The 25,287-nt window shown below is 52.8% G+C and overlaps 11 protein-coding genes across 11 annotated transcripts; 2 read left to right on the top strand and 9 right to left on the bottom strand.

The window, feature by feature from the left end:
• Positions 1-746: 746 nt before the first annotated feature.
• On the bottom strand, positions 747-2,549 carry Z519_08224 (uncharacterized protein; the record flags this gene model as incomplete). The annotated part of the gene is made up of 2 exons (XM_016765952.1): positions 747-1,598; positions 1,653-2,549. The coding sequence occupies 2 exons, from the start codon at positions 2,547-2,549 to the stop codon at positions 747-749; spliced, it is 1,749 nt and encodes a 582-aa protein (XP_016617997.1).
• A 2,260-nt stretch (positions 2,550-4,809) lies between these two features.
• Positions 4,810-8,874, top strand: Z519_08225 (uncharacterized protein; the record flags this gene model as incomplete). The annotated part of the gene is made up of 1 exon (XM_016765953.1): positions 4,810-8,874. The coding sequence occupies one exon, from the start codon at positions 4,810-4,812 to the stop codon at positions 8,872-8,874; it is 4,065 nt and encodes a 1,354-aa protein (XP_016617998.1).
• Positions 8,875-9,810: 936 nt separating this feature from the next.
• On the bottom strand, positions 9,811-10,866 carry Z519_08226 (uncharacterized protein; the record flags this gene model as incomplete). The annotated part of the gene is made up of 1 exon (XM_016765954.1): positions 9,811-10,866. One exon carries the CDS (start codon positions 10,864-10,866, stop codon positions 9,811-9,813), a length of 1,056 nt encoding a protein of 351 aa, XP_016617999.1.
• Positions 10,867-11,785: 919 nt separating this feature from the next.
• On the bottom strand, positions 11,786-12,739 carry Z519_08227 (uncharacterized protein; the record flags this gene model as incomplete). The annotated part of the gene is made up of 3 exons (XM_016765955.1): positions 11,786-12,398; positions 12,605-12,644; positions 12,700-12,739. 3 exons carry the CDS (start codon positions 12,737-12,739, stop codon positions 11,786-11,788), a joined length of 693 nt encoding a protein of 230 aa, XP_016618000.1.
• Positions 12,740-13,061: 322 nt separating this feature from the next.
• On the bottom strand, positions 13,062-14,356 carry Z519_08228 (uncharacterized protein; the record flags this gene model as incomplete). Its single annotated transcript, XM_016765956.1, has 4 exons — positions 13,062-13,508; positions 13,531-13,761; positions 13,800-14,247; positions 14,325-14,356. 4 exons carry the CDS (start codon positions 14,354-14,356, stop codon positions 13,062-13,064), a joined length of 1,158 nt encoding a protein of 385 aa, XP_016618001.1.
• Positions 14,357-15,244: 888 nt separating this feature from the next.
• Positions 15,245-15,601, bottom strand: Z519_08229 (uncharacterized protein; the record flags this gene model as incomplete). Its single annotated transcript, XM_016765957.1, has 1 exon — positions 15,245-15,601. One exon carries the CDS (start codon positions 15,599-15,601, stop codon positions 15,245-15,247), a length of 357 nt encoding a protein of 118 aa, XP_016618002.1.
• Positions 15,602-16,581: 980 nt separating this feature from the next.
• Positions 16,582-17,781, bottom strand: Z519_08230 (uncharacterized protein; the record flags this gene model as incomplete). Its single annotated transcript, XM_016765958.1, has 1 exon — positions 16,582-17,781. The coding sequence occupies one exon, from the start codon at positions 17,779-17,781 to the stop codon at positions 16,582-16,584; it is 1,200 nt and encodes a 399-aa protein (XP_016618003.1).
• A 179-nt stretch (positions 17,782-17,960) lies between these two features.
• On the top strand, positions 17,961-20,321 carry Z519_08231 (uncharacterized protein; the record flags this gene model as incomplete). Its single annotated transcript, XM_016765959.1, has 1 exon — positions 17,961-20,321. One exon carries the CDS (start codon positions 17,961-17,963, stop codon positions 20,319-20,321), a length of 2,361 nt encoding a protein of 786 aa, XP_016618004.1.
• A 700-nt stretch (positions 20,322-21,021) lies between these two features.
• On the bottom strand, positions 21,022-22,871 carry Z519_08232 (uncharacterized protein; the record flags this gene model as incomplete). The annotated part of the gene is made up of 3 exons (XM_016765960.1): positions 21,022-21,443; positions 21,539-21,962; positions 22,020-22,871. The coding sequence occupies 3 exons, from the start codon at positions 22,869-22,871 to the stop codon at positions 21,022-21,024; spliced, it is 1,698 nt and encodes a 565-aa protein (XP_016618005.1).
• A 563-nt stretch (positions 22,872-23,434) lies between these two features.
• Positions 23,435-24,289, bottom strand: Z519_08233 (uncharacterized protein; the record flags this gene model as incomplete). The annotated part of the gene is made up of 1 exon (XM_016765961.1): positions 23,435-24,289. One exon carries the CDS (start codon positions 24,287-24,289, stop codon positions 23,435-23,437), a length of 855 nt encoding a protein of 284 aa, XP_016618006.1.
• A 14-nt stretch (positions 24,290-24,303) lies between these two features.
• Positions 24,304-24,972, bottom strand: Z519_08234 (uncharacterized protein; the record flags this gene model as incomplete). Its single annotated transcript, XM_016765962.1, has 1 exon — positions 24,304-24,972. The coding sequence occupies one exon, from the start codon at positions 24,970-24,972 to the stop codon at positions 24,304-24,306; it is 669 nt and encodes a 222-aa protein (XP_016618007.1).
• Between the last annotated feature and the right edge of the window lie 315 nt (positions 24,973-25,287).

Here is a 25,287-nt window from a genome sequence, read left to right on the forward strand (position 1 = left end):
TGCTTACTTACCTTGCTGTGCTGTTTCTTGCATGGGTCATGGACTATTTGTCTTGGATGTGCGGAGAACTCACTATAGAACGTAACGCGCATGCATGGGAATCCTAGTACATGACGGGGACCCCGCTGGGTGAGTTGTCGCGCAAAAATCAAATGCCGAAGAGGGGAGAAGAGAGGGGAGGCCCAATGCTATGTAGAGAGTAATGATGGCTAAAGGCCTTCTTTTAGATCCAACATCGAATAATATTTACGTGTGCCTTCCGCTTCTTTTCTTTGTGGCGAAAAAGGGCCCTTTCAGCCTTGTCATGACAGATCAGAGAGGCAAATGCCATCATCCCCCCTTCCATGCGCCCTAGAGACGCCCTTGAAGCAGAAGGGGTTCGAGACTCGCCGGGTTGGGGCGCTGGCAATCTAAGGGTTTCTCATTTCAAGCGCATCAACCACGAAGGCTGTGCCGAGTCGAGAGGACAGGCCAGAGCAATACCATAGATCAAGAAGATCGACTCCCTCTTGTGTCCGTGCGTTTTCTCAGGCTGGTGAATCGAAAGATGGTTCTCAGCTGCACACCCTATGGGGGTTTTGCCATCTTCGAGTCATCTGTGGCATGGCACATCTTCATGAGAGTCCGCGCGATAGCCTGGTCATGCTGTGAGATCCACGCTGGGTGCTCATTTCCCTCGGGCCTAGGCAGCCCGTTGCCCTTGCTATTGAGGTCACAATGCCAGTGCGTGCTCTATCTCGTGCGCTTTACACAAGCGAAAAGTTCTTCTCCCTCTTCCACCCCTCAACCATTAACACCAACGTCTTTGTCGCCGGCTTTTCTTGTAATTCTCTTGGCAACGTCCTCGGGAACTCAACCGCCGCTTGCCTTAAGGCCGCAATGCCCGCGGCTCCGAAAAACAACACGAATCGGTCAATTGCATTGTTTTCGAGCATGCTCTTCAGCAATACCAGATGGCTGGTCTGCACCTCTTGTGGAGGCGTATTGGCAATATGCGCCAGACTAGACCAATAATGCACTGGTGGCCAGGGGTTGGAGACTTTTGCTTTTGAGAAGTTCCGGAGAGCGATCGACGCGTATCCCACACCGAGTCCTGTTAGACGATCATAGTGCTTGTTTTCATTCACAAAGGCCTTTTTCGAATCGGGGTCATCCGTGATTCTATCAAGGCGCCAGCCGAGTCGGTGTTTGCCCGCTGCAGTGGATTCGCGCCCGGAGATGCCGAAAAGAATCGGCGCAGTGGCATGGAATTTGCACATGAGGATGGGGATCAAGGAGACACTGGTTGGCTTTGTAGGCTGGGATGGACTGGCGGCGGATGGGACGTTGCGCGGAAATTGTAGTTCAGGCATGGAGAAGATCTGAGCAACCAGTGTACCAATGGGTTCGGCCGCCTTGGGGTTGACAGCACACTCACCCACAAAACCACTGATAACGGCTTTACTGAAGATGGAAAGCAGGTACAACGCCAGTGACGGAATCGTTGTCGTCCCATTGTCGCCCAGATTGAGGTGTGCCGGTAGGTATTCGCTGACAGATACTGGAGGAGAAGGTCGCTCCCTGAGAGCCTGATGCAACGTAGCCCTTAGTCGCTCATGCTGCAATGGTTAGTCTGGGAAGCTTCTGAATCAAAGGGTGTCCTCATAACTTACTGCCTTTTTGTTACCAACCTTGTCATCGGTCAACTGGCCTACGCTAGTGCGAATCGCCCGCCGCATGTCCCCTACATGGGGCTTCAAGCTGGGATCCTTCTTGGCCGCGATCCAGAAGTCTGAACGGAATTTCTTGAGCTTCTTGTGGAGAACTAGGTAGTTGGCATGTTGTGCTTCTACCTCTGGAGCTGGACTGGTGTCTTTGCCTTGGGCGGGCGTGGTGGATGGTGGTACTGTAACTTTGGTTGCAGTGACGGCCCTCTCAGCCTCTTGTCTCTTTAACGCAGCTTCTTGCTCAGCTTTGGCTTTGGCCTCTCGCTGTTTTTGCTCTGTCGCTTCCTTCTCCTTTCGCTCTCTTTCCTCTGCTTCAGCCTTTTGCTTTGCCTGACGTTCCGCTTCCTGGAGGGCACGCTCTTCCCGTTCACGGCGCTCTTTCTCTTCGAGGGCTCTTCGCTCTTCTTCGGCCCGTCTCCGTGCCTGGGCCCGGGCATGGGCTTGTGCCTTTGCCTCCGCCTCGGCCCTCCTTTGACTTTCTTCCTCCTCTAATCTCCTTCGCTCCTCTTCTTCACGTCTGCGACGGTCCTCTTCCTCCTGCTGAATGTAGGCCTGAAGAACAGCCTCGGCCTGTTTGCGCACAACCTCATGCTGGGCTTTTGCGGCATTGAGCTCTATCCGGTGAACCTCCGCCTGTGCCGACTCTAGAGCATCAAGCTCTTCCTGCTGTTGGCGTTTCTGGTAGGCGTGGAGCTTTGAACGCTCGATTTCGTGTAGATGGATCTGACTGAGGGCACGCTCCAATTCCCATTGCAACTGCCTGGATGGACTGTCGTCGGTGCGACGACCTCTAGGACTGCCCCTGGCCGAGAAGGGTGATGAGTGAAGTCGTCCCTGAGCCATTGCAACAGCACGTGACCCGAATTTCGGCTGACCACCCTCGAACGCCACCAGCAAAGAATGTTGGGAAAGGAGCGAGATGGGGATGGTGTGTCCAGAATGTCTCTCAGGATTGAGGGGTGACACTAATATTGGTGGGAAGGCAAGCTGCTCTGGGACCGAGTTTACTCGTACAAGTCAAAGACTGGAAGGATTGCCGTCTACTCGGTATATCGACGCACAAACCGCGACACACGGTGGCCAGAAGTAGGTAAACCAAGACACGAGTTCTCTGCCGATGCAAGGCTGCCATGCATTCTGAGACGCGTCAATGTTTATCCCATCTCTCTCACCCTTAAAAAAGTTATATGATAGAGCACTTGTCAGGACGGCTGAGAGAGCTCCAGGCCTTGTCAGCGTAAAGGTGGGCCGCTGCAAAGACTGGAGCAGCGTTAATGAAGGCAGTGAAGGTTGAAGAACAGAGTGACAAGGTCGACTGATTGTCGATTACGAGAGGGGTGAGCAGTGCTGATGGCCAAAGTGCAGAGCTGGTGGAATGTACGGAATACGGAGTTGCTGGTGAAGTTTCATGGAGGAACTTGCGGGCAGAGAGGCGACAAGTGCGGCAGAGCACCAAAGTACCAGACTCAGACATGGGTTTCAGCTTAGGCAAGCGTAGTGGAGCAAGTTAGGTGCCACGGTGCCACGGTGCCACCCAGCTGGCCGTCTCCCTGGCCTCTCCTGCTCTCTCCCCCTCGCCCGGGCTGGTGAGGCGGAACTAGGCCCGCCCAGGAAGCTTAGGGAGCCAAGGGAGCCAAGGGGAGCCTGTGACGCTGGCCAGAAGAGGCCCATTACCGCCCGCAACATCTCTTGGCGCATCATTTGTTGTTCCGTAGGCGGCGACTGCAACATGAATCACAAACAGCTGTCCGTCCGGTTGGTGTAGGCTGGTGAGGCTTTATAAAACCATCAGGAGAGCTAGCAGCGAACCTATTGCTCGCGACCTCCGCCCCTTGCCTCCCTGAATTCAAGAACCATGTGTGAAGACGGCCACGATGCTTACTCTGTCCGTCCCCGACAACCAAAGGATCAGGATAGTTCCCGGAAAGGAAAAGATGTCGAAGCCCTCGTGCGTTTTGATAGAGACCGAGGGAAGGGGCCGAAGAGGATCAAACATCCAGCAGAGGTTGCCTATAGGGCAGTCGCTGTGCTCAGAGAGTAGCCCTACGCAACCCTATGCTTCACCGTCACCGCATAAGCGAGTGAGCAGTGAGCAGGTTAACTAGACACCGTCGTGCCCTGTGCTGGTGTGCTTGTGCCTTCACCAGCCTGCGCCCAGAACCTCCACTAATACCAATACCTGTCTTTTCTCTCTCTACCAAAAAACCCATCCAGCACTTTCCCTCTTCTCCCCTCATCCGCATCCTCATCCACATCCTCATCCTCTGACTTGCTCTCCCTCTGTCCTGTCCTGTCCTTTTCCACATCGCTTCAGCGTTCGCCACACAGTCCTTCAATCCATCAGAGTCACTCTCTTGTGTGCTCTTGTCCTCTCCGTTGCGGGCGCCCGTCCCCGTCCAGTTCCGTTCCTGTCCTTCCCTCACCCCAAGAAATAAGTCTTACGTCGAATCGAGCCTGCCTTCCGCAACCTCGACCATCTCATCTGCCTGTGCCATATTGCGCAGTCTCCGGTTGCAATCACTACCCAGCCCCTCGAGTCCTCATTGCCATTGCGACGGCCATCAGCTCAACGCTACAATATCCCCTTCCTAGAGCGATTCTCCGTTGTCGTTGACACCGCCTGGTCACTCCACCTCACTTCGGCCCGCAGGCTCTCGACTCGAGTGTCGACCACTATACGCAACTGATTCGGATTCGTGACCATCTTTCGTCCAACCTTTGGGTTTCGCAGGATCTACAAAACTCTCAAGGGCATCAATACCCGGCTTCGATACATTGCTCGGCACAGTCCGAGGTGAGTCTCTATCGCTGTTTGCGAGCCTTGATCAAAATGTTCTGCTTGTGCCCCCGAATCCCCGTCGTCCTGTTTGGCTAATGGATTGATTGCCTTGATTGCTCCCCTAATTCGCCCTTCAATACCAGTTCTATATTGTGCTAATATTTATCCCTGTCCAGCTGCCGTCTTCTTTGCCTCCTTGTGCACGGATTCACTGGGACAATATCGTTGCCTCATTTCCCCCTCTCGAGGGCCTTCCCGGGGCTGGCCAGCCTCAACTCAAGCAGGAGCTAGGAAACATAGTTACTTGCTGAACACATCTCCACCATGGCACAACCCGGCTCATCTGGTGTGCCTGGCCCTGCAGGGCGCAGACTTCATATCGCCCATCGACGCAGTCCGTCCGAGCTCACTCCGCTCATGATGGAACAACTGGCTCTTCAGCAACAAATCGAGTTACTACAACAGCAACAACAACAGATCGCTGCTACTCATCAGCAGTACGTCAACATGGGCATGATTCAGCAGCCCTTGCAAGGCATGCCCACCTACTCCCCCATTCAAGGGCAACCCAATCTTTCGGGGATCTCACCCAACAACACCAACTTTCAGTTCCCCCAAATCCAGCAGCAAATGGCAATGCAGGCGAATCCCCCTACACAGCCCGCTGCTCACCGTAGAAATCAGTCCGCGCTTCCGGGGATGGCCATGGGCCCTCCGCCAGCACCATCTGCTGGCACTGCTGGTTCAGTCTATGGTGATTTCAACCAGCAGGCAATGGTTCAGAATCGTGAGAACGTCAGTGGTCGTGGCGGAAGAGGAGGTTCTGCACAGAGTGGACATACTCGACGTCATTCGCTAGCTCTTCCCGAGGCAAAGAAGGCCGCTGAACTCGCAGAAAAGAAGCGGACCGCTGCTGGGTTCCAGTTCCCGATCCCTGGAGCCGGGGGCATCGCGGAAAGTCCTGTGGCTGCCACGCCTGCCGATGACAGATTGAATACACCTGTTACTCCCGGCGGGGGATTGGGTCTCCAGCGTGCTGGCAACGCCCGTATGGTTGGTCACAGCCGGAGCCAGAGCATGGCCGCTGGAGGTGCCCGCGGTGGTGGTGCGGCTGGTCGCGGGGGTGGTGCGTTCCAGTTTCCATCTCAAGGCGATGCTGGTGCAGGTAACCAGTCAGAACTGCAGCGTCGTGGTAGCCAAAGCAATCACACCAGACAAGGATCCCGTAACTTTGAGGGCAATTGGCGTCAACAGAATAATCAGCAGACGACGGAGCAGTCGCCTCAACAGATGGGTCAATTCAGTCAACCGCAGGCGATGGGCGGTGGAAATTTCCAGCCTGGCCATCGTGGGCGAGGATCAATGAATCAGTCCATCGGTTCTATGAGTGGATTCCAATACCCCGGCCAGCCACAGCTGGTGCAACTCCCTCAAGGCCAGATGATGATGGCACCTCAGATGTTCGCTGGCCAGCAACTGAACGCTTTGCAAATCGCGCAGCTTCAGGCCATGCAAGGTGCACAACTTGGCGGTCTTCAAGCCAGTCAGCATGCTCCGCCAATGGGTTTGCAACAGCAACAGCAGCAGCGAAAGACACTTTTTACCCCCTACCTCCCGCAAGCTACGCTTCCTGCGTTGCTCAACGATGGGCAGCTGGTCGCTGGCATCCTCCGAGTGAACAAGAAGAATCGTTCCGATGCCTATGTCACTACCAACGACCTTGATGCAGATATCTTCATTTGTGGTAGCAAGGACCGGAACCGCGCGCTCGAAGGTGATTTGGTTGCAGTCGAGCTACTTGACGTTGATGAAGTCTGGGGTCAGAAGCGTGAGAAGGAAGAGAAGAAAAAACGCAAAGACATTACCGACACTCGCTCATCGGGTAATACCCAAAACGGCAAGAGCGATACATCGTCGACCACTGACACAACCTCCATTGCGCCAGATGGTAGCATCCGACGTCGCGGCAGTCTACGTCAGCGGCCAACGCAGAAGAAGAACGATGACGTTGAGGTCGAAGGTCAGAGCCTGCTCCTCATGGAGGAGGAAGAGATCAGCGACGAACAGAAACCTCTGTACGCTGGCCATGTGGTTGCCGTTATTGAGCGCGTTGCTGGGCAGATGTTTTCAGGCACCCTTGGTCTACTCCGACCAAGCAGTCAGGCCACGAAGGAAAAGCAGGAAGCGGAGCGACAGGCACGAGATGGAGGACATTCACGATCTGAGTCTCGCGCCCAAGACAAGCCAAAGATCGTATGGTTCAAACCCACCGACAAACGTGTGCCTCTGATCGCCATCCCAACGGAACAAGCCCCTCGAGATTTTGTCGATAAGCATATGGACTATGCCAACAGAATCTTCGTGGCGTGTATCAAGCGTTGGCCGATCACTTCCCTACATCCATTCGGTACCCTTGTCGAACAATTGGGCGAGATGGGTGATCTCCGCGTCGAGACAGATGCCTTGCTTCGAGACAACAACTTCGGATCTGATGAGTTCTCCGACGCCGTCTTGAAGAGTGTTGGATGGGATGACTGGTCGTTGAAGACTGAGGGCGAAGAGAGTCTAGCTGCACGCCTCGACCTCCGCCACGAGCGAACTTTCACCATCGACCCTAATGGCACCAGCGAGCTCGATGATGCTCTCCACATCAAGCAACTCGACGATGGCTTGGTCGAGCTTGGTATTCACGTCACGGATATTGCACATTTTGTCAAGGCGAACTCGTTGGTTGACCGAGAGGCCAAGAAGCGAGGAACTGGCGTTTACTTGATGACCAGGGCTGTGAACATGTTGCCGTCGAAACTGTCCGCTGACATTTGCTCCCTCGTTCCGGGCGAGGGTCGTCTAACTGTGAGTGTGATCTTCAAAGTCAGTACCGAGACAGGGCAGATCGAAGGAGAGCCTTTTATTGGAAAATCGATCATCCAGAGTTCTGGCAAGCTCGGATACCGTGCGATCGATGCGGTCATCAAGGGAGGCGAGCAACCTGAATTGCAGGGGCCCACAGTCGAGGACATCAAGACTCTGCATAAGATCGCCAGCAAATTCCGAGAAGCCCGCTTTGGCAACCGCTCCGAAAATATTGCCCCTCTACGACTGCTTTATCAACTCGATGACGAGAATATTCCCGTTGAGCAAAATATCTTCAACACATCTGCCGCCCACGAGATCATGGAGGAGATCAGCTGCAAAGCAAACTACTTTGTTGCGCAGAAGATTTTTGCTGCCATGCCTGACAAGGCCTTTTTGAGAAGACAGGCGCCTCCCAATCCACGTCGACTTTTGACCTTTGTCGATCGCCTGACCCGAGCTGGCTATGACATCGATAGCACTAGCAGTGGCAGCCTGCAGAACAGTCTCTTCAAGGTAGGAGACGCAGATCTGCGCAAGGGAATGGAAACTCTGTTGGTCAAGACATTGCAGCGCGCCAAATATTACATTGGTGACCAGGTTGCAGAAGAGCAACGTCAGCATTATGCCCTCAACTTGCCTCTCTACACTCATTTCACTAACCCTTCCCGCCGATATGCCGACATTGTCGTTCACCGGCAGCTGGAGGCTGCTCTCTCCAATGGTGCTGTTGAATTCAATGAAGATCTGGAGAGCTTGGCCAAGACAGCCGAACAGTGCAACAACAAAAAAGACTCTGCTCATTGCGCTCAGGAACAGAGCGTTCACATTGAATCGTGCCGGCTTATGGATAAGAAGAGTAAGGAAATGGGTGGCGATCTTATTAGCGAGGGTGTTGTCATTTGCGTTTACGAGTCTGCGTTCGATGTTCTTATCCCCGAATATGGATTCGAAAAGCGTGTGCACTGCGATCAGCTTCCGTTGAAAAAGGCCGAGTTCCGCAAGGAAGAACGAGTTCTTGAGCTTTACTGGGAGAAGGGGGTTCCGTCGTCCGCTTACGTCCCGGAGGACGAAAGACCGCGTGCCTCGGTGAGCACTAAAGGCACCAATGGTGCAACCGAGTCCGCTCGAGAACGCGCCAAGGAACGATACGAATCGCAACGGAAGCAGACGGACAGCAACACCATGTCGACTGACGATGTCGACGCACTCTTCGATGATGAGGATAGTGCATCCGAAATCACTGAGATGGCTGCTGGCGTTTCTCTGAATTCTCCGGTTGATCGATCATCTCACAGTATGCCCCCATCGCCCGCCCGTAACGGCGGGTCGAACCAAGCACAAGCTAGAGCGCAGTCCGAGTCAAAGATCGCCAAGCGAGCTGGCGATATTCCAGAGAATAATTTGACCGACAAGGAAAAGTATCTGAGCTACTTCAAGCTCCGAGAAGAGGGCGGCGAATACATTCAAGATGTGACTGAAATGACTCGTGTGCCGGTCATTTTGAAGACTGACCTGACAAAGAGTCCCCCGTAAGTTATGCGCGACTGAAGTTTATCTTTCTGGCCACTGACCAGTTGTCTAGATGCTTGACTATCCGGTCCATTAACCCATATGCATTGTAGTTAATGCATAATTATCAAGTAATTAGTCGCAGGAAAAACAGATCAACACCAAACAGACGGGGCAGACCTTTTCGGAGCGGCAAGGTCTACCGATTGCGAAACATCAACAAGGCAGCAGACAATCCGGGCAGGAAATCTTGTATTGATTGATCGAGTTGGAGCTGCATTGGCAGCTGAAGACACAGTCGGTGACTTGTGGCGTTTGGTGAAGGCTGAAGTCGATGGCGGAAGAATGCAAACCTCTTTTGGGATGGGAGTGAGAAGAGAGACTGAAGCTGAACTGACGCTCAACCATGTCGGAGTGGCAAAACAAGAATCATCGGTCGAAAGGTCTGAGCGGGCAGTTGTCGGAAAGAAGCACGCAGGAAAGGTGAGAGCGCCGCGGATCCTGTGTCTCCTAGTCAGAGTGCCTATTGAGCGTAGTATGAACACAAAAAGTTTTCTATGTTGTTTCTCTTATTTAATCGTGCCTCTGGAGTTCTGTATGTTGTAGTTATGGGGGGAGTTTCTCTTGATTTCATCCTGTCTGAGCTGCTGCAAAACGAGGACTCGTCCGGATGGCGGGTTTGTGAATCTGTTGTCTAGGTGCATACTGGTCAGCTAACGACGCCGACCGACAGCTCACAGACAGCCCTTTGAGTATACACAATGTTGAACAGCTCGGATCCCAGCTCATCTTGTGCTTGCCACTGACGCGTCTCTTTGAAAATAAGGTATCGGAATGTGGGTATCAGCCAGTCCAGTGTGCGGTAGTGTGCGGCATGCAATCTATCGTGATGTCACGTACAAAGTTCCCCGTTTCAGCTTCTCGCGGTTCCACCGCCCACGGTGTCGACTTGGTCGACCCTCAGGCGCCTTTGGTGATGCGCTCGAAAACACTGACTCCATAGCGGCCGAGCGCCGACGCGCACGCGACAGCGTCTGCGCCGACTTTTCTCATCCTCTCTGCGCCGTCCTTGTCCTCCACGCCCCCGACCCCGATGATCATGATGTCCTTGGTCACAGGATCTCGGTCGAGTAGTTTTCGAAACGTGGCGACGTTGCCCAGTGCCAACGGGTGGAGTGCTGCACCCGCCAGACCGCCCAGGCCGGTGCCAGACTCGTTGCTGAGGACCGGGTCGAAGCTTGAGTCGAGGAGGAGGCTGTTGCCCAATGTGTTGGTGCATGTGATGAAGTCGATCACAGAGCCTTCGCCCGGTTCAGAGGATTTTGCCTTGCGTAGAGAGTCGACGGCCATTTCGAACTGTCCGGTGTATGTGTATGGTGGAAGTTTCACGCCGACTTTGGGCACCGATTCAGGCGTCGCCATGCGCCCGCGATAGGTGGACTTGGAATCGCTGATTGCTTCCAGGTACTCATCCAGTTGTTTCTTGTCGTAAGCCGGCGGCGGCGCAGATGCGATATTGGGGCACGAAAGGTTGACTTCCATGGCTAGGCGGAGATCTTCGTCCATTTCGGCCGCGTTGGCGACGAGGGCATAGGCCATGGCGATTTCATCTGGCGTTCCTGTGACGGAGAGGATGAATGGTTTCTTGGTCGGAGTGTCGGTCCCCAGGTGGCGTTGGCCGACGATCTCATTGATGATGCCCAGGTATTCGGAGAGAGTGAGCGGGGAGTAGCCCAGCGTGTTGAGCGTTGATACAGGTTCTGATGAGGAGCTTGACGAGGAGGGTTTCGAAGCCTCACCTTTCGGGGCGTCGCCGGAGATGGTCTTGCCGGGAGTAAAGAAGATATACTGGTGGATCGAGTCGTCGTGGGTGAAGCCTTCCAGCAAAGAGGTTCGAATTGTCACGGCGCCTGTGTAGGGACTGTCGTACAGGGCTTTGATGTCTTCGAGGGTGGTGGCCCAGGGACAGGCGGAATTGAGGAGTGGTGGGCTGATCTTCAGCTTGTTGGTCGCCATGTTTGAGGCTTCCAGGACGTTGCTCCGAGACGGGAATGAAAAGGACTGTATCGCAGTATATCCCTCTATTTTGGGGTTTTTTTTCCCCTGTTTCCTCTCTCTCTCTCTCTCTCACGCACTCTCTCTATCTCTCCTTCTCTCCAGAGTAGTCTGTCGTGGGACTCACCGCTCTCTGATGTGAGGATGAGCTGCTCAGAAACGGCTCGAGGCCCCGGCTTTGACGATACTCGCTGTTAGACCGGGCTGGTTACCTTTCCAGAGCTGATTTGGAGAACGGTTGATACGCAGGTGAAGATCAACTGAGTCGCCTCCGTCAAACAGCCGGCGCGACCAACATGGCACGGAAAGTCCACCCCTACCCTGGTTTGACGAAATGGCTCGCGGGGAGACACGGACAAGCAATGGAGGGGAAAAAACAAGAGGAAGAAGCCAATGGTGCTATAATTATACCTGCTGCAACTTCTCCGTTCCTTGTGCCGTCTTCCTGGTGTTGGAAAGAAAAATGAGGTACGTGGCTGACTGGGCGACTCCGGATCTAGCACCATCAACAAATCATGAGGCAGCAAAATGTCTCAGATCTTGATAACAGGCAGAGACGCACACGCCTGCTCCAACAAGGCTGTCTACTGTGCACTCACCGAGCAGAACCCTGTACCGTCTGGGCATCGAGAATGCTCATCATTCATCTTCGTGTGTTTTGGTTCTCGTCTATCATCAGCTACGTACTAGGTACCTCGGAGAGGGAGAATGGCCGCTCCAACAAAGTTCAACAAATCCGTGTCAGACAGGAATCAGGCCTCCACGCCTCCGCACGACCAGGCAGGGCAAGGCTAGAAACCCCTGGGGCAGTTTCGAAATCTTTGGACTTGGTTTCCCGTGTCACACACAACAAAGAGCCGTGTCCTTGCATGCCTCCCTCTCACAGCTTCTGCATGGCCACGACATCAGTGGACTGGACGTGATCCTCGTCTCCTTCAATCTGCTGCTGCAGCTCGTCCAAAGACACCTTCTCGTCCTCGACAACCAGGTTGACCTGCATCTTCTTGATGCCAAAGCCAACAGGGACCAGCTTGTGCGCACCCCACACGAGCCCGTCCATCTCGATCGCCAACACATTTTTCACCAACTCGTCCATGTTCGTCTCGTCATCCCATGGTTTCACATCTAGCGTGACGATTGACTTGGCGGCAGGCTTGGCTTTGCCTTCCTTCTTCTTCCTGTAATCTGCCAATCTCTTCTCTCGCTCAGCCACGACTTCAGGGTCTTCCTCTTCCTCGTCCGAGCCGAAGAGATCGACCTCGTCTTCGTCCTCCTCGGCCTTTTCGGGCGCGTCCTTGGGATTCAGAGCCACGGCGACAGCCTCAGGGCCGTAGGTCGTAAAGGGCTTGGATGGGTCGCCGGGCAATGTCGAGAAGTCGGCTTCATATGACTTGACATGGTTGTACCAGCGGTAGGCATGAGGGTAGCGTTCGACGGGGGGACATTCTTTCAGGGCCTTGAAGCTCACGACGTCGGCTTGAGATGGCTGGAAGCTGCAGGTAATCAGTCAGCAGTCAGATCGGGCTTGGTGGTTTGTGCAGATTCATCTTTGCTTCTTCAAAAACTCAGAGGTGCAAATGCATGCGATTGGCAGTAGTCATTTTGCGGTGTCTTAAGCCGCCTCATCAACACGGACCAATTGATTCTCATCTTGGAAAAAATTCGAAGACAGGGGAGTAGCTCGGGAAAAGTCACGTACCCAGAGATGTATGAACGGGTCTTGAGCCAGTTGTTCAGGACTGTCATCGAGTCAGTGGCATGATTTGGAGGGGCGCAAAGGACAATACGACGTACTTGTGAGGCCACTGTCGGAGACGAAGTCGGTGAAACCCATCTTGACGGATATTTCAGGTGCTTTGGATGATTTGCGAGGGATCGAAAAGCTCAGCTACGGCGGAGGTGAGTGGGATGAGACGGCGCAGTCAAAAATTGGATCTGATCGATGCCCAAATTCGAAAAAAACATGAGTCGCCCATGCCAAGAACGGATACTGCGAGCTCGCCGCTTTAAGAGATAGCTACGAACATGCTACTCCCGGCAATCCCCCTTTAATATGGCACCTCGTATCTCCCGAGCAGAATGAAAGTACCAGACACACAAGAGAAGGCGATCGCACTTCAGCAGCTCTGTCATTCGGAGACCTCCCATTTGCACCCTCAACAACCCTCCTTCTTTAGGTTGAGATTGCCCACTTCCTTTGCCATTCTGTTCCATATTTTGCAGTCTTCTTCAATAGCCTTCTCGACCACGGGGACAGAGTAACAGGGCGAAATAGCCTGGCGAACACAGTGTTCGGCCGCGCTCGTCCATACAGACAGATCCGACCTGTAATCCTTCGGAAACTTACCCAGCCCGCACAAGCAAGTTATGTTTCCACCGGTCTTCGTAGCCAGCACGGTAGAGGGATCTTGTGATGTGTATTCGCATCTCGTGGTGTGCTCCCGGTCACGGCAGCGCTCTGCAAAAGATGTCCTAGCATGCTTCCAGAATGCCAGCGTCGCGTCACCAACTTCGTACGTAGAACGTTTTTGCCGTATTTCCCTGAGTAGTTCTTGCGTGCGTTCAGATCTAAGATTGGCTGGAGAAGGAAGTATTGCGCGCGTCTATAACAATGCTCGGACTTACTAGATCTAGACGTAGGGACGAAATAAAAATCATCATAACTGGGACTGCTTCTCCTCGGGGCACCAGACCAAACACCGTCTGTTGCTTCTCGCCAGCGAGGCCGCCACAGCGATGGAAGAGTTGACTGAGCATGTGTTTGAGATCGAAACGTAAATCGTTGACTTGGATGCAGGGGTCGACGTATCGGATGCACATCTCTTTTTCTCTCACCGAATGCAGTGACAACAAATACTGCTCCGTCCATTTGAGTTTAGAAGCCTCCGAGATACCAAGGATTGGAAGAGGTTCCATTCTGCTGCATCCAAGATGTTCGAGGATCGGCTTGCCACAGTCAGGAGACATTCCGTAGAGAGTATCAGAACAGCTTGATAGAAGGTCCGCTGCTGCGGCTCTGGCAATGAACTCGACATACGCAGATTTTGGAGCAATTCTCGTTCGGTAACCGGTGGTCGAATCCCCTGACGATAGACCACCAACCCTGAGCCGATGCTGAGTCCGACGACGAAAGCAGACAGTGGCTCAAATGCAACGTGATTTCCAGGCTGTAGCAAAAACCCAAGACTTGTGGATGACAGATCTATATGCAGGTTGAGCTTCTCCACTCTTGTTGCTTCCTCGTCGAATATCATCTGGAAGGTCACTTTGCCCGAATCAGCGGCGTATACAGCGGCTAGGAGGGTAGAAGCACTGGGTAAAAGATGGGCCGAGCCATTAGTCCTGTTGACAGGGTTATAAGAACGTCACTGTGATAAACCACCTGAGACGTTAACTGTCTCACCAATTGCACCACTTACCTCACCTTGATCTCGCCGATCTGCAATGGCATGACGTCGGCGTCGAGGCCTCAGGAAAGTCCTCCAGACCACAGGCCAAAGTGTATATAAACAGGCAGAGTCTCTCTGAGTAGGCAGAGAGACAGACACAATCAACCAGCTCTAACCATTCCTGTATTGTGTTCAACAAGTCCTTTCATGTTTGGAGGGATTCTGTGTGATGAAGAAGCTCTCGTCATTCGGAGCTGTCACATGAGCTCTGCTACGCAAGAGAGGATCCCCTGTTTCCTCCGCCTTAATTGCTCTTGCCAGGGCGCGCGCCTCCAAGAACTGTACCCACCAATCGAACTACTGTATAACCACAGTGGAGGAATGGGGTCCTTCCCACAACATACGCGTGGGCACAAGAGCTGAAATAACAAAAGGTTTGTGTCCTTCCAATTTGTTTTCGTCGGTCTCTATCTCGGCCGCACTGGCCAGCGGGTATCTCGTTCCTGTCGTTCGCACAATTCCGAAACCAATCTGCACGTCGGGAAAATGAGACTCGTGATCGGTGTATGGAAGTCGCAAGGAAAGCTGGAAGAGAACCATTCGCTGGTCTTAGAAGACTAGACAAAAAGGTGACCACCCCGAGCGCAGAACGACAACTGTAAGACCAACTGGTGGTGGAGCCTTTGGTGGAGCGGCAGGCCAGCTTCGAAGCGGAGTGAGGACTAGGCCTAGAGGTCTGGCACTCTCCATGCTGTTGTAGTACATAGCCGAAGTCGATAATTGGAATTCACGTAGATGCAGGTCAAATGACTGTAGATAGTGTGAGTCCATCCGATCAAGGGTTGATACATTGCGTAACCAGGAACCAAGACGTTCCCTGAAGTCTGGAAAAATAACAATTTAGCGTCTTTGGTTAGACTCAGAACCACGGTCAGACCAGCGCGTATGTACTATGGAAACCATAGTAGCGATAGCCTGTCGGCGGTCTGGAATGACAGAGCCGTCAGATTGTCATGTTCAAACATCCGCAGATACATGCTGTATACGAAATGTGCAAGGTGTTCCGCGTCAAACCTGACTTCGCCCATGTCGGCCCTCTTCCACACTATGACGAGGCGAGCTTGGCCTCCACCCGCTTCGCTCATAGACTGACCCAAAGCTTCTGGGAAAGGCGAGAAAACTGTTGCGTTGGTCCAGTATTGGATGAGACTGAAGCCAAAGAGGAGTGATACAGTAAGGCACTCTCCGCCCAACAGCCGTCTGGGATACGCCTCGGGACTGACATCGCGCAATTGCAAAAGTTCCATGTAGATGGTGGAGCTTTGACCAGGCTTGAGCAAAGGCTTGCAAGCTGCCAGGATATTCAATGACCCCAATGATCGACGAGATATGAAGTGTCAATGACACCGAGCATGTCTGTACCGGATAATCCTGAACGGTATTCCGTGGGATCTAGGACAAGCTGCTCGAGGCATAACCTATATTGATACCGAAAGGTACCCTTGCTGTTTTGGTAGACAATATGATGGTGCAAGACGTGGCAGAAAGCCAGAGCATCAGAGGCTCTTAAACGTGCGGTCAAACGATTCTTGACTCGCCGAGAGGTTTCGGCTCACACTTGGAACTGTCTTGCCGCGGCTTGAGCTGAGCAATTCACACCGGCCAACGGGATTGAATTGGGATTGATGGCAGAATTCTTAGTGAGTAGCACATAGGCAGTCGCTAAGTGGAAGATTGCAATGGCTCCATTATAACATAGAAGGACACTTTTCCATGCATGGTCGAAAATATTGGGTTACGGTACTTGGATCTGGCCACTAGTTTCGCATCGTTGTAAGCCACTCCCGTCTTCCAGTAACACCGGCCACGTCTTGACCAGGTGGAATGTTTTCTAATACATCGACCAGAGGTGTTTCCGACGGCGTAAAAGCCAGACAAGGCCGGGGTCGCCGTCGGTCCAATCATTCTGGGCGTTTTGCGTGGAGGAAAACAAGAACTGAAGAGGTGAGAAGGATGAAGTTGTGCGATCTAAGGGTTGGCTCGGCTGCCGGACTTGCTGAAGGGTGTGATCTAGGTGAAATTCATGTGAGCAGAGCCCGCCTCAAGAAGTGAATCCGAAAGCATCCAATCCACCGTACGACACTAGCTGCGTCACAAGACCGGGTCATGTCCTCGCCCGTTAATTTCCAACCAGGCGCGGCCACACGTTCGGTATAGTGCTCGCCCACCCCCTACCAGCCACGTCATCAAAGGAGCTCTTTGCGATATCCATAACTTGCGACGAGATTTATAGGTGTTGCACTCTGCAAGTCCGTTCAACCTTCGATTTCCGCCCAGTCTTCACACAATCCAGGCAAAGACCAGGTTCAGAATCCATTAAGCTGGAAAGATCCTTTGTTAGCTTTTTCTTCATTGTGCCATCTCGGGATGTAGCGAGTTCGCAGCGGGAATATGAGCTATTCGAGCAAGACAACTCTCCCGCCAGGCTGTTTGGTAAATTCGAGACTTTGTCGACCACTTTAAGCAAGCTCAGGCTCTCGAAGCCATCCTCGTAGGGAGCAATTTGCTGAGTCCGGAGGTTGGAGAGATACTTTGTCACTCCGTCGGATGATGCCCGACAGGAACAACCCAAGAGACGCGAGACTGGGTACATTAGAATTCTCTCCATCTTGCGATTGATCTCGACTCTCCTGCTATTGAGCACATCTACGCACGTAAGCATACCTGGACCATTAGATGGGTTACAGTTCGACCAACCCAGCAAAGAGCACGGCACAGTAGGGTGGTCCGTCAGACCTGGCAATGCTTCGAATGGCCCGGCTTGTGCCTGCATCAATCTCCATGAAATGTCCGAAAATGCGGTAGGGAGATCCAAGAGGTATGCCACCAGCAATTGCTTATTCAGCTCAGCGGCGAGGTAACTGTCTGATAGTCTCTGTAGCCATAGTGCTGCACAATGCCTCATTGCAACGGTGCATTGATATTTGTCACAGACCAAGGCCAGTTTTTCCAGGGCGTCGATTTTAAGCTCTTGTGGAATCTGGTCAAGTTGGAAATGGATGACTCTACAGACAAGTTTGAAAGCCTCAAGGTCATCCTCTGGCAAAGGGATGATGCGAGGATCACTCGTCATGGCCTGCGAAGTTCCTTCTTTGAAACCTGATCTGAGCATTGCACAAAACACTGGGGATGCCAGAGAGATGACTTTAGAGGAGATTCGAAGTCGTTGTTCTTCGATCTCGATGATGAGGTCACCATCGGGGTCAATATCGATAGTCGCCATGGTTCCGAGCAGCACGATGAAGAGATCGGAATTCGAAAGAGGGGATGCACAGGGTTGAATTCTCAGAGACTGGGAGCGAGGTTTGGACAAGGCAGTACCCCATGAGCCAATCGGAGCGGAGATGACGGACCCACTTCTGGACGTCTTGGCTTGACCATAGAAGGAATAGCCTAAGGCTTGGCGATTTATTCCGTGTTTGGGCATGGCACCTATGAAATCATTCGATGCGGCTCGAGGCTTCCAGAAGAACCAGACCAGAGTCGGACCAGAAAATATTTACCGTTCGATTCTTTAACAGTGTGGTTGACATGCATGCTTTTATCTATGACTGTCGATAACACTTGTGAAGCCGCCTGGCACTCTACCTCTTAGAAAAATCCGCTATGAACACCGCGAGGTCGACGCTCGTCCGGCGAGTAGTTTTTTCGCAAACGTCACCGTCTTCATTGCTCCGTCGAAGAGCCGCTCCTTTCCTAGTATCCGGTGTAAGCTATTCTGCGAGTCCTCGCTTCGTCCTCCCAGCGGCCACGTTCGTTCGCACGTACGCCAATGGACGACCTCATCCGCCTGGCGGAACCCATCGCATGAACATGGGAGGCGAGCCTGAAAAGCCTGCGCTGGAAGAATACGGCGTTGACCTGACAGCCCGAGCTAAAGACGGAAAATTAGACCCTGTGATTGGAAGAGATGGGGAGATTCACCGGACGATACAGATTCTCTCGCGTCGAACGAAGAACAATCCTGTCTTGATCGGTGCTGCCGGAACGGGCAAGACTGCCATTCTTGAAGGACTGGCCCAGAGGATAGTAAGAGGGGATGTACCTGAGAGCATCAAGAATAAGAGAGTCATCGCTTTAGACCTGGGTCAGTTGATAGCTGGTGCCAAATTCAGAGGCGACTTCGAAGAAAGGCTGAAGAGGGTCCTTAAAGAGGTGCAGGACGCACATGGCGGAGTCATTCTTTTTGTCGATGAACTGCACACGCTCCTCGGACTGGGAAAGGCCGAAGGTTCGATTGATGCCAGCAACCTCCTGAAGCCAGCTCTCTCGCGCGGCGAGCTACAATGCTGTGGCGCCACCACCCTGAACGAGTACCGCCAAATCGAGAAAGACGTGGCACTCGCACGGCGATTCCAACCGATCCTGGTTGGAGAGCCTTCAGTTCAAGACACGATCTCTATCTTGCGCGGCATCAAAGATCGCTATGAAGTCCATCACGGCGTCCGCATTACGGATAATGCTCTTGTCGCTGCCGCTACATACAGCAATCGGTACATTACAGATCGTTTCCTACCCGACAAGGCCATAGACCTTGTGGATGAGGCAGCTTCTGCTCTTCGCTTGCAACAAGAGTCCAAACCTGACGCAATTCAAAAACTAGACCGCGAGATAATGACCATTCAAATCGAGCTCGAGTCTCTGCGGAAAGAAACAGATATTGCTTCCAAGGAACGTCGGCAAAAGTTGGAGGAGACACTTTCAGAAAAGAAGAAGGAGGTGGACCGTCTAACCGAGATTTGGGACCGTGAGAAAGCAGAAATCGAAGCCATCAAGCGAACCAAAGAAAACCTGGAGAAGGCACGACATGAGTTGGAGCAAGCTAGACGCGAGGGGAACTTCGCCCGCGCAGGCGAACTTCAATACGCGACAATTCCCAAACTCGAAGCTCAATTGCCCAGGGAAGGTGACGAAGTTACCACGACAACGAAGAATGGAGAGACTCTGATTCATGACTCGGTGACTGCTGATGACATTGCCAACGTTGTGAGTCGAACAACAGGGATCCCAGTCACCAAGCTTATGGCTGGAGAAGTCGAAAAGCTTGTGAAGATGGAAGACAAATTGCGAGAGCATGTCCGTGGCCAAGATGAAGCCCTTACTGCAGTGGCCAACGCAGTCCGCATGCAACGAGCAGGTTTGAATGGTGAAAACCGCCCACTCGGGAGTTTCATGTTCCTAGGACCTACCGGTGTAGGAAAGACAGAACTTTGCAAACAGATTGCCAACTTCCTCTTCAGCACAGAATCCGCTGTGGTTCGATTCGACATGTCAGAGTTTCAGGAAAAGCACACTGTCTCACGACTCATTGGCGCTACCGCGGGCTACATCGGGTATGAGGATGCAGGGCAGCTGACAGAGGCTGTTCGGCGCAAGCCGTACGCCGTCCTCCTGTTCGACGAGTTTGAGAAGGCCCACCGTGACATCTCAAGCTTGCTGCTGCAAGTGCTCGACGAAGGTTTTCTCACAGATAGTCAAGGCCACAAAGTCGACTTCCGAAACACTCTGATTGTCTTGACTAGCAATCTTGGTGCTGAAATTCTGATGGGTAGTGGCGCTGATGTGGAATCAGTGACTCCCGAACAGAAGAAGGGAGTGATGGAAGTTGTGCAAGCCTCCTACCCGCCCGAATTCCTCAATCGAATCGATGAGTTCATCATCTTCAACAAGCTGTCCAGGTCTGCCTTGCGAGACATTGTGGATATTCGGATCCGCGAGCTTCAAGGGCGCCTTGATGACCGCAGAATAACCGTTGACGTTTCGCCTGAAGTCAAGGACTGGTTGTGCGAGAAGGGCTATGACCCCCGATATGGCGCCAGGCCACTCAACCGCTTAATACAGCACGAGATTGGGCGAAGGTTGGCAGACAGGATTATCAGAGGCGAACTGAAGACAGGAGACACTGCGAAGGTTATGGTGGCCAAGGACAGGGCCAACTTGGACTTAGAAGTTCAAGCAAAAGCGTGAAGTTTGAGGCGGCAAAATACCTTGCGTGGCTGTACAAAACTGCAAGCGGAGGCCAGACCCTGCAGTTTTTATACAGAACCGTCGAACAACATGGGGGGACAACACGGCACCCAAATGACCAGGGTCTGAAGACGCCAACTTCTCCCTCCTCGTCAAGCCCTGGCGACGCTTATTATGCCTGCCGACATTAAGACCCCTCTCTTCGATCATGTATCTCTCGAAGACAGAAACCGAGGGCAAAAGGCGGATCCATATGCACTACTTCAGTCTTCACTCTTGTATACCTTGAACACCTCCGTTCTCCACTATTGTCACTCTCCCACCACAAGATGAGAACGGCCAGCCACCGAGTTTAAGAGCTACGATGAGTTCAAAAGTTTGGAAATTGTTTCAGTACGAACTATACGACGAACATGAGGAGCTTTGAGGCGAAGGGCGCATTGTACCTGTCGATGATACCCCACTCTATTCAACAGTTCTGTGAGACGACGGTTCAAAATTGTATATATATCGAACAAAATGTACAGTATTGTGTAATTAGTGGAACAATCGAATGGTCTCTACTTTACTTTGACGTGATCTACTTTCCTTTGACTTGCTTTGCGTTCACTTTGCTTGTACTCCCTCCTACCAATCTAGCTTCCCGGCTATCTACAAGAGCTTCGCTGGCTTTCGATGTATCCGTAACGACAGGTCCTTTTCACATCTGGAGCACTTCTCGCTGGTCGTCGTGTGCTTTGCCATGTCCATCTCCTTCTTCCTCCTCGTCCCCTTCCCGCGCAGTGGTGGTGTCAGCGACTATCACTGGGAAGATTCGCCGTCCGGCGGCGCGCTTGTACGCCTTGACTTGCCTGTCCGCTTTTTGGACGATGCTCCATTGGAGTCTGCTCAGGAGGCCTTTCTTGTCTAGTCCTACCTCAAGTCCAGCGTCGTCCTCGTCGGGGAGCACGACGTTCAAAGGGGAGTCTCTCCTGCGCTGCCCCCTAGCCACGAAGAGCGTGTCAATGGCTTCGAGAGGTTGGCCGCCGGTTTCGGGGTAGAAGAGCCACACGATGATGGCATTTGCCAGGTTCAGCACGGCCCACACAATGTAGAACCTCCATCCCAGATTTTTGACCCCGTCTAGATGGGAGGAAGCAAGGCAGTCAGTCAGCGAACAAGACAGACGAAACGAAGATGAAGCAGATTTGTTTTCATTTGTCGAAACTTCAACTCACCAGGCGTGACTTCTACGACGAGGAAGTTGCCCAAGAAGTCAGCACCAGCGGCCAACGCGGCGCCCTTAGCTCGGATCTTCAGAGGCAGGATCTCCGGGGGATAGACCCAGACAGTGGCCATCCAACCCCAAGTGAAGCATGCTTCGAAGGCGAAGACGAAAAACACAGCCGCCACACCCGCGGAAGTGTTGTGGTAGTTGTCCGCCTCGATGCGGTTGACGGCGATTGATTCGGCCACGAGAACCAAACACATGCCGAGAGCCATTGAGATGAAGAGAAGCCGTCTCCCGACACGATCGATGGTGTACCAGGTGAGAAAGGAGGCAATGATGTACCACAATTGCAGAAAGCAGCCCATGAGAATGGACATCTCTTGGGACATGTTTAACGATGTACTGAAGAGCGTCGGGGCGTAGTATGTAACCTGAAGATTCGTCAGCTAATGTCTATTCCCACCAGTGGAGGGCGCATTGGCTCTGACAATGTTGATGCCCGACATCTGCTGCATGAATTGGATCCCCAGAGCCAGGTAGAATCTCTTGTTGGCCGAGATGCCGTTGTTGCGGAAAAGATCTGCCCAAGATCCTTCCTCCTTCTCTTCGATGGCGATGGCCTCCGTGATCTCGTCTTTCTCTATCTGCACGAGCTGGTCTTTCTCATCTCGTCCCCTCAGTCGGGCGATCACTGCAAGCCCTTCCGCCGGAGTTCGATGTCGCATGAGCCAACGCGGTGTGTCGGGAAGCCATGGAGCGACCAGGATGATATAGATAGCAAAGACCAGTTGAAAGGCCAGGGGAAATCTCCACTGGGCGCTGCTGTGAACGAAGTAGAAGCCGTAGTTGATCCAATACGCAATCATTAGCCCTCCAAGCATGGTCGTGAGCTGGCAGCATACTTGCCAGCCCCGTTGCGCGGCAGCACTGATTTCAGCTTGATAGACTGGGGTGACGGAGGTGATGTATCCGATCCCTATCCCGGTGCAAACTCGGGAAACCATGAACTGGATCCGTTCATAGCTGCTCGCCATGAGGATCGTGCCGATGATCAAGACCGTGGTCCCTAGCAGAAGCGTTCTCTTCCGGCCAAGTTGTTCCCCAGTCAAAGCAGCACCAATTGCACCGAATACAGCCCCAACATCATACAATGCAGTCATTGTACCAACCATGAGTGAGCTTGGATGGTCCATTTGCGCCAACCAGTATTTGGATATCACCACGCCCGACATAACTCCCTGGTCGTAGCCAAATAACAGAAAGCCTGACGAGCATACCGAGGTGATTGCGGCAATCAGCCGCCCACCGACGAATCGCTTCGTGCCTTGCATCGCTGTCATTTTGGAGGTCAGGTCTTGAGGCAGAGATGAGCGAGGAAGCGACAACAATAGACAGGCCGGTCATGATGATGCCGAGAGGCTCCGACGCCTCTTTATGGTCAAGATCCCACTCAAGCTTTTGGTCAAGCACTCCAAGCATTGGAAGCATTGCAAGGATGCTGGATGAATGCCACCTGCTTCATATGGGACAGGATTGACATGGAGCAATGACCATGACACGTCGGCAACGTGCCGATAGCCGTGACGGAGACGGTCACGGAGATGATCGACTAACTTATCCCAGCAGGCGGTGAAAATCATCTTCTCCTCGTGGTGGAGGGCGCGAGGTGGTTGCGATCGACGGAGAAAAGTCCGACAGCGTTGACACAGAAGGCTATGTACTCGGCATCGACGTCTCTTGTCGTGGCTGTAAAGGCATTGCTGATAGATCATGGGCTCCCCCCCAGGTTCTCGGCTATCAACCAGGTCACTCAATAAGCGAAGAGTGTATTCATGGCCCCTGAAGTAACAAGCCCATCGAATGCTCTCTGCTACCTTCTATTCCATCCAGGTCACATACAAGCTCATGCAGGCCTCCACTCATAGTGATGAGCTCCCCTGTGCGGCTTGCCAGGATCTTCGCCTTCAACACCTGGCCGATCAAACGCATGTGCGCCAAAGAAATCCATCTGGGCTTCCATGAATTGGGTAGGTAGAGCCGTGCTCCCACAGTACTTGAGGTACTCCAACGATGCAGACAGGCTGGGTATTACCGCCTCCCACTCCGTTGCCATTAGGACGGTCTTTTTCAGTGCCTCGTGGTTCTCCCGTAAGGCCTGCGAGACGGGCTTGAGGAGCTTGACGTTGGCCACCTTGGATTCTCCCTTAACAGATAGGACAGCTTCCATCATGTGACCGATCTGGCTCGATTTAATGATGCAGCCTTCTCGCCAGATGCGGATGCAAGTCGCAAGATCGATCTCCCATGCTTCTGCGTCCGAGGCTTTGCTGATAAGCTCGAGACCTTGGCAGAAGGCGCAGACAAATGATGCGTATACCGCTTTCTGGATGTCTTCGATAACGGCTTTTCGGTTTTGCACATTTGCCTGGTGAGGCGACGGCATCTGAAGCTCGTTGGCTACTTGAAGACGTTCGGCTCTGTTTCCGCTAGCCACACGGAGGAATTGCCCAGCTGCAATGGTGGGAGCTGACACATGTCGTACAGCAGCCTCCATGACGCTCCAGAATCCTGTACCTTCAGTGTTGTCATCGTCTTGTACCACCTTATCCAGCACATCGTCTAGTACATGTCCTCCCTCGCCTTCTGATGTCTGCTTCCTCTGACATATCTCTGCCCCGATTTGGATCAAGTAAGTGGACCGGAGTGGCCCTTCTATATTCCAACGCTGGAACACTTTACTAATCTCGTCGTTTTGCATCTCCAAGCAGTGCTTCATGATGCCCCAGGCTTCGCAAAGAGTGGATAGCATTCCATTCTCGATCCTTGCACCATCTTGACATAATGGCCTGAGCCTTTCGGACCAATGTAGGCCGTGCAAGGAGACTCTTTCGTGTCTTCTGGCGATTGTGCCTTTGCGGCAAACCTCTCCAGCAGAGGCAGAACCTTTTGAACGGCTTGCTTGTCGCCACCGGGTGACAAGCTCGGACCTCTCCTGGCGGACTGATATCCGCCAGAGACACCCATCCCGATCCAGGCCACACCCCATTTGGCGAGTGCCTCCTGTCGACGCTCCGTATTGCGATAATGCTCGTTTCCGCCATCAAGAATAATGTAGCCCTCCTTCAAATGATCTTGCAGCTTCTCCAACACCTGATCTGCTGGGTTTCCATGCGTGATGGAGAAAAGTAACACTTTAGTTTCTTGATTCGACAAACTGTTGCAGAATTCGGCAATGTCATTGAATTCGTCGATTTTGCCGCTCTGCTTCGCACCTTCGGGTGTGTTGGAGAGGGCCTGCTTCACGTTATCGGGCGAGATGTCCCATATGGATACGTCAATGCCGAGTTCTGAGATCCCCAGGGTCATCATGCTGCCCATGGATCCAGCACCAACAATGCAAATGCGTTTAAAAAGGGGGTCATTCTTTTGGGTGGATGACATGCTTGCGACCGTTTACTTTCCTGTCGGCTAAGCGGATGAACTCGACTCGTAAAAGCAAAAAGACTATGTTGGTCTCGGTGTGTAAGAGAAGCAGTTGAAGCAACTTGGGATATATTTCGTCATGAGGCCGTAACTTCAGCGCTCTAGCTGCCCTAGTGAGACGGATCCTTAAGTCCCGCCTCATTACATGGTGTGTGTGAAGTCGACGTTGAGTGCACCGTCCTCATGCACTCAAGATGGAGGGAGTAGCGTCGGGTTCAATGCATCGGGGGGCGAATGATATACCTCATTACACTACGGTAAAATCCCTGACTA

Source organism: Cladophialophora bantiana (assembly GCF_000835475.1).
Source record: "Cladophialophora bantiana CBS 173.52 unplaced genomic scaffold supercont1.12, whole genome shotgun sequence".
NCBI lineage: Eukaryota > Fungi > Ascomycota > Eurotiomycetes > Chaetothyriales > Herpotrichiellaceae > Cladophialophora > Cladophialophora bantiana.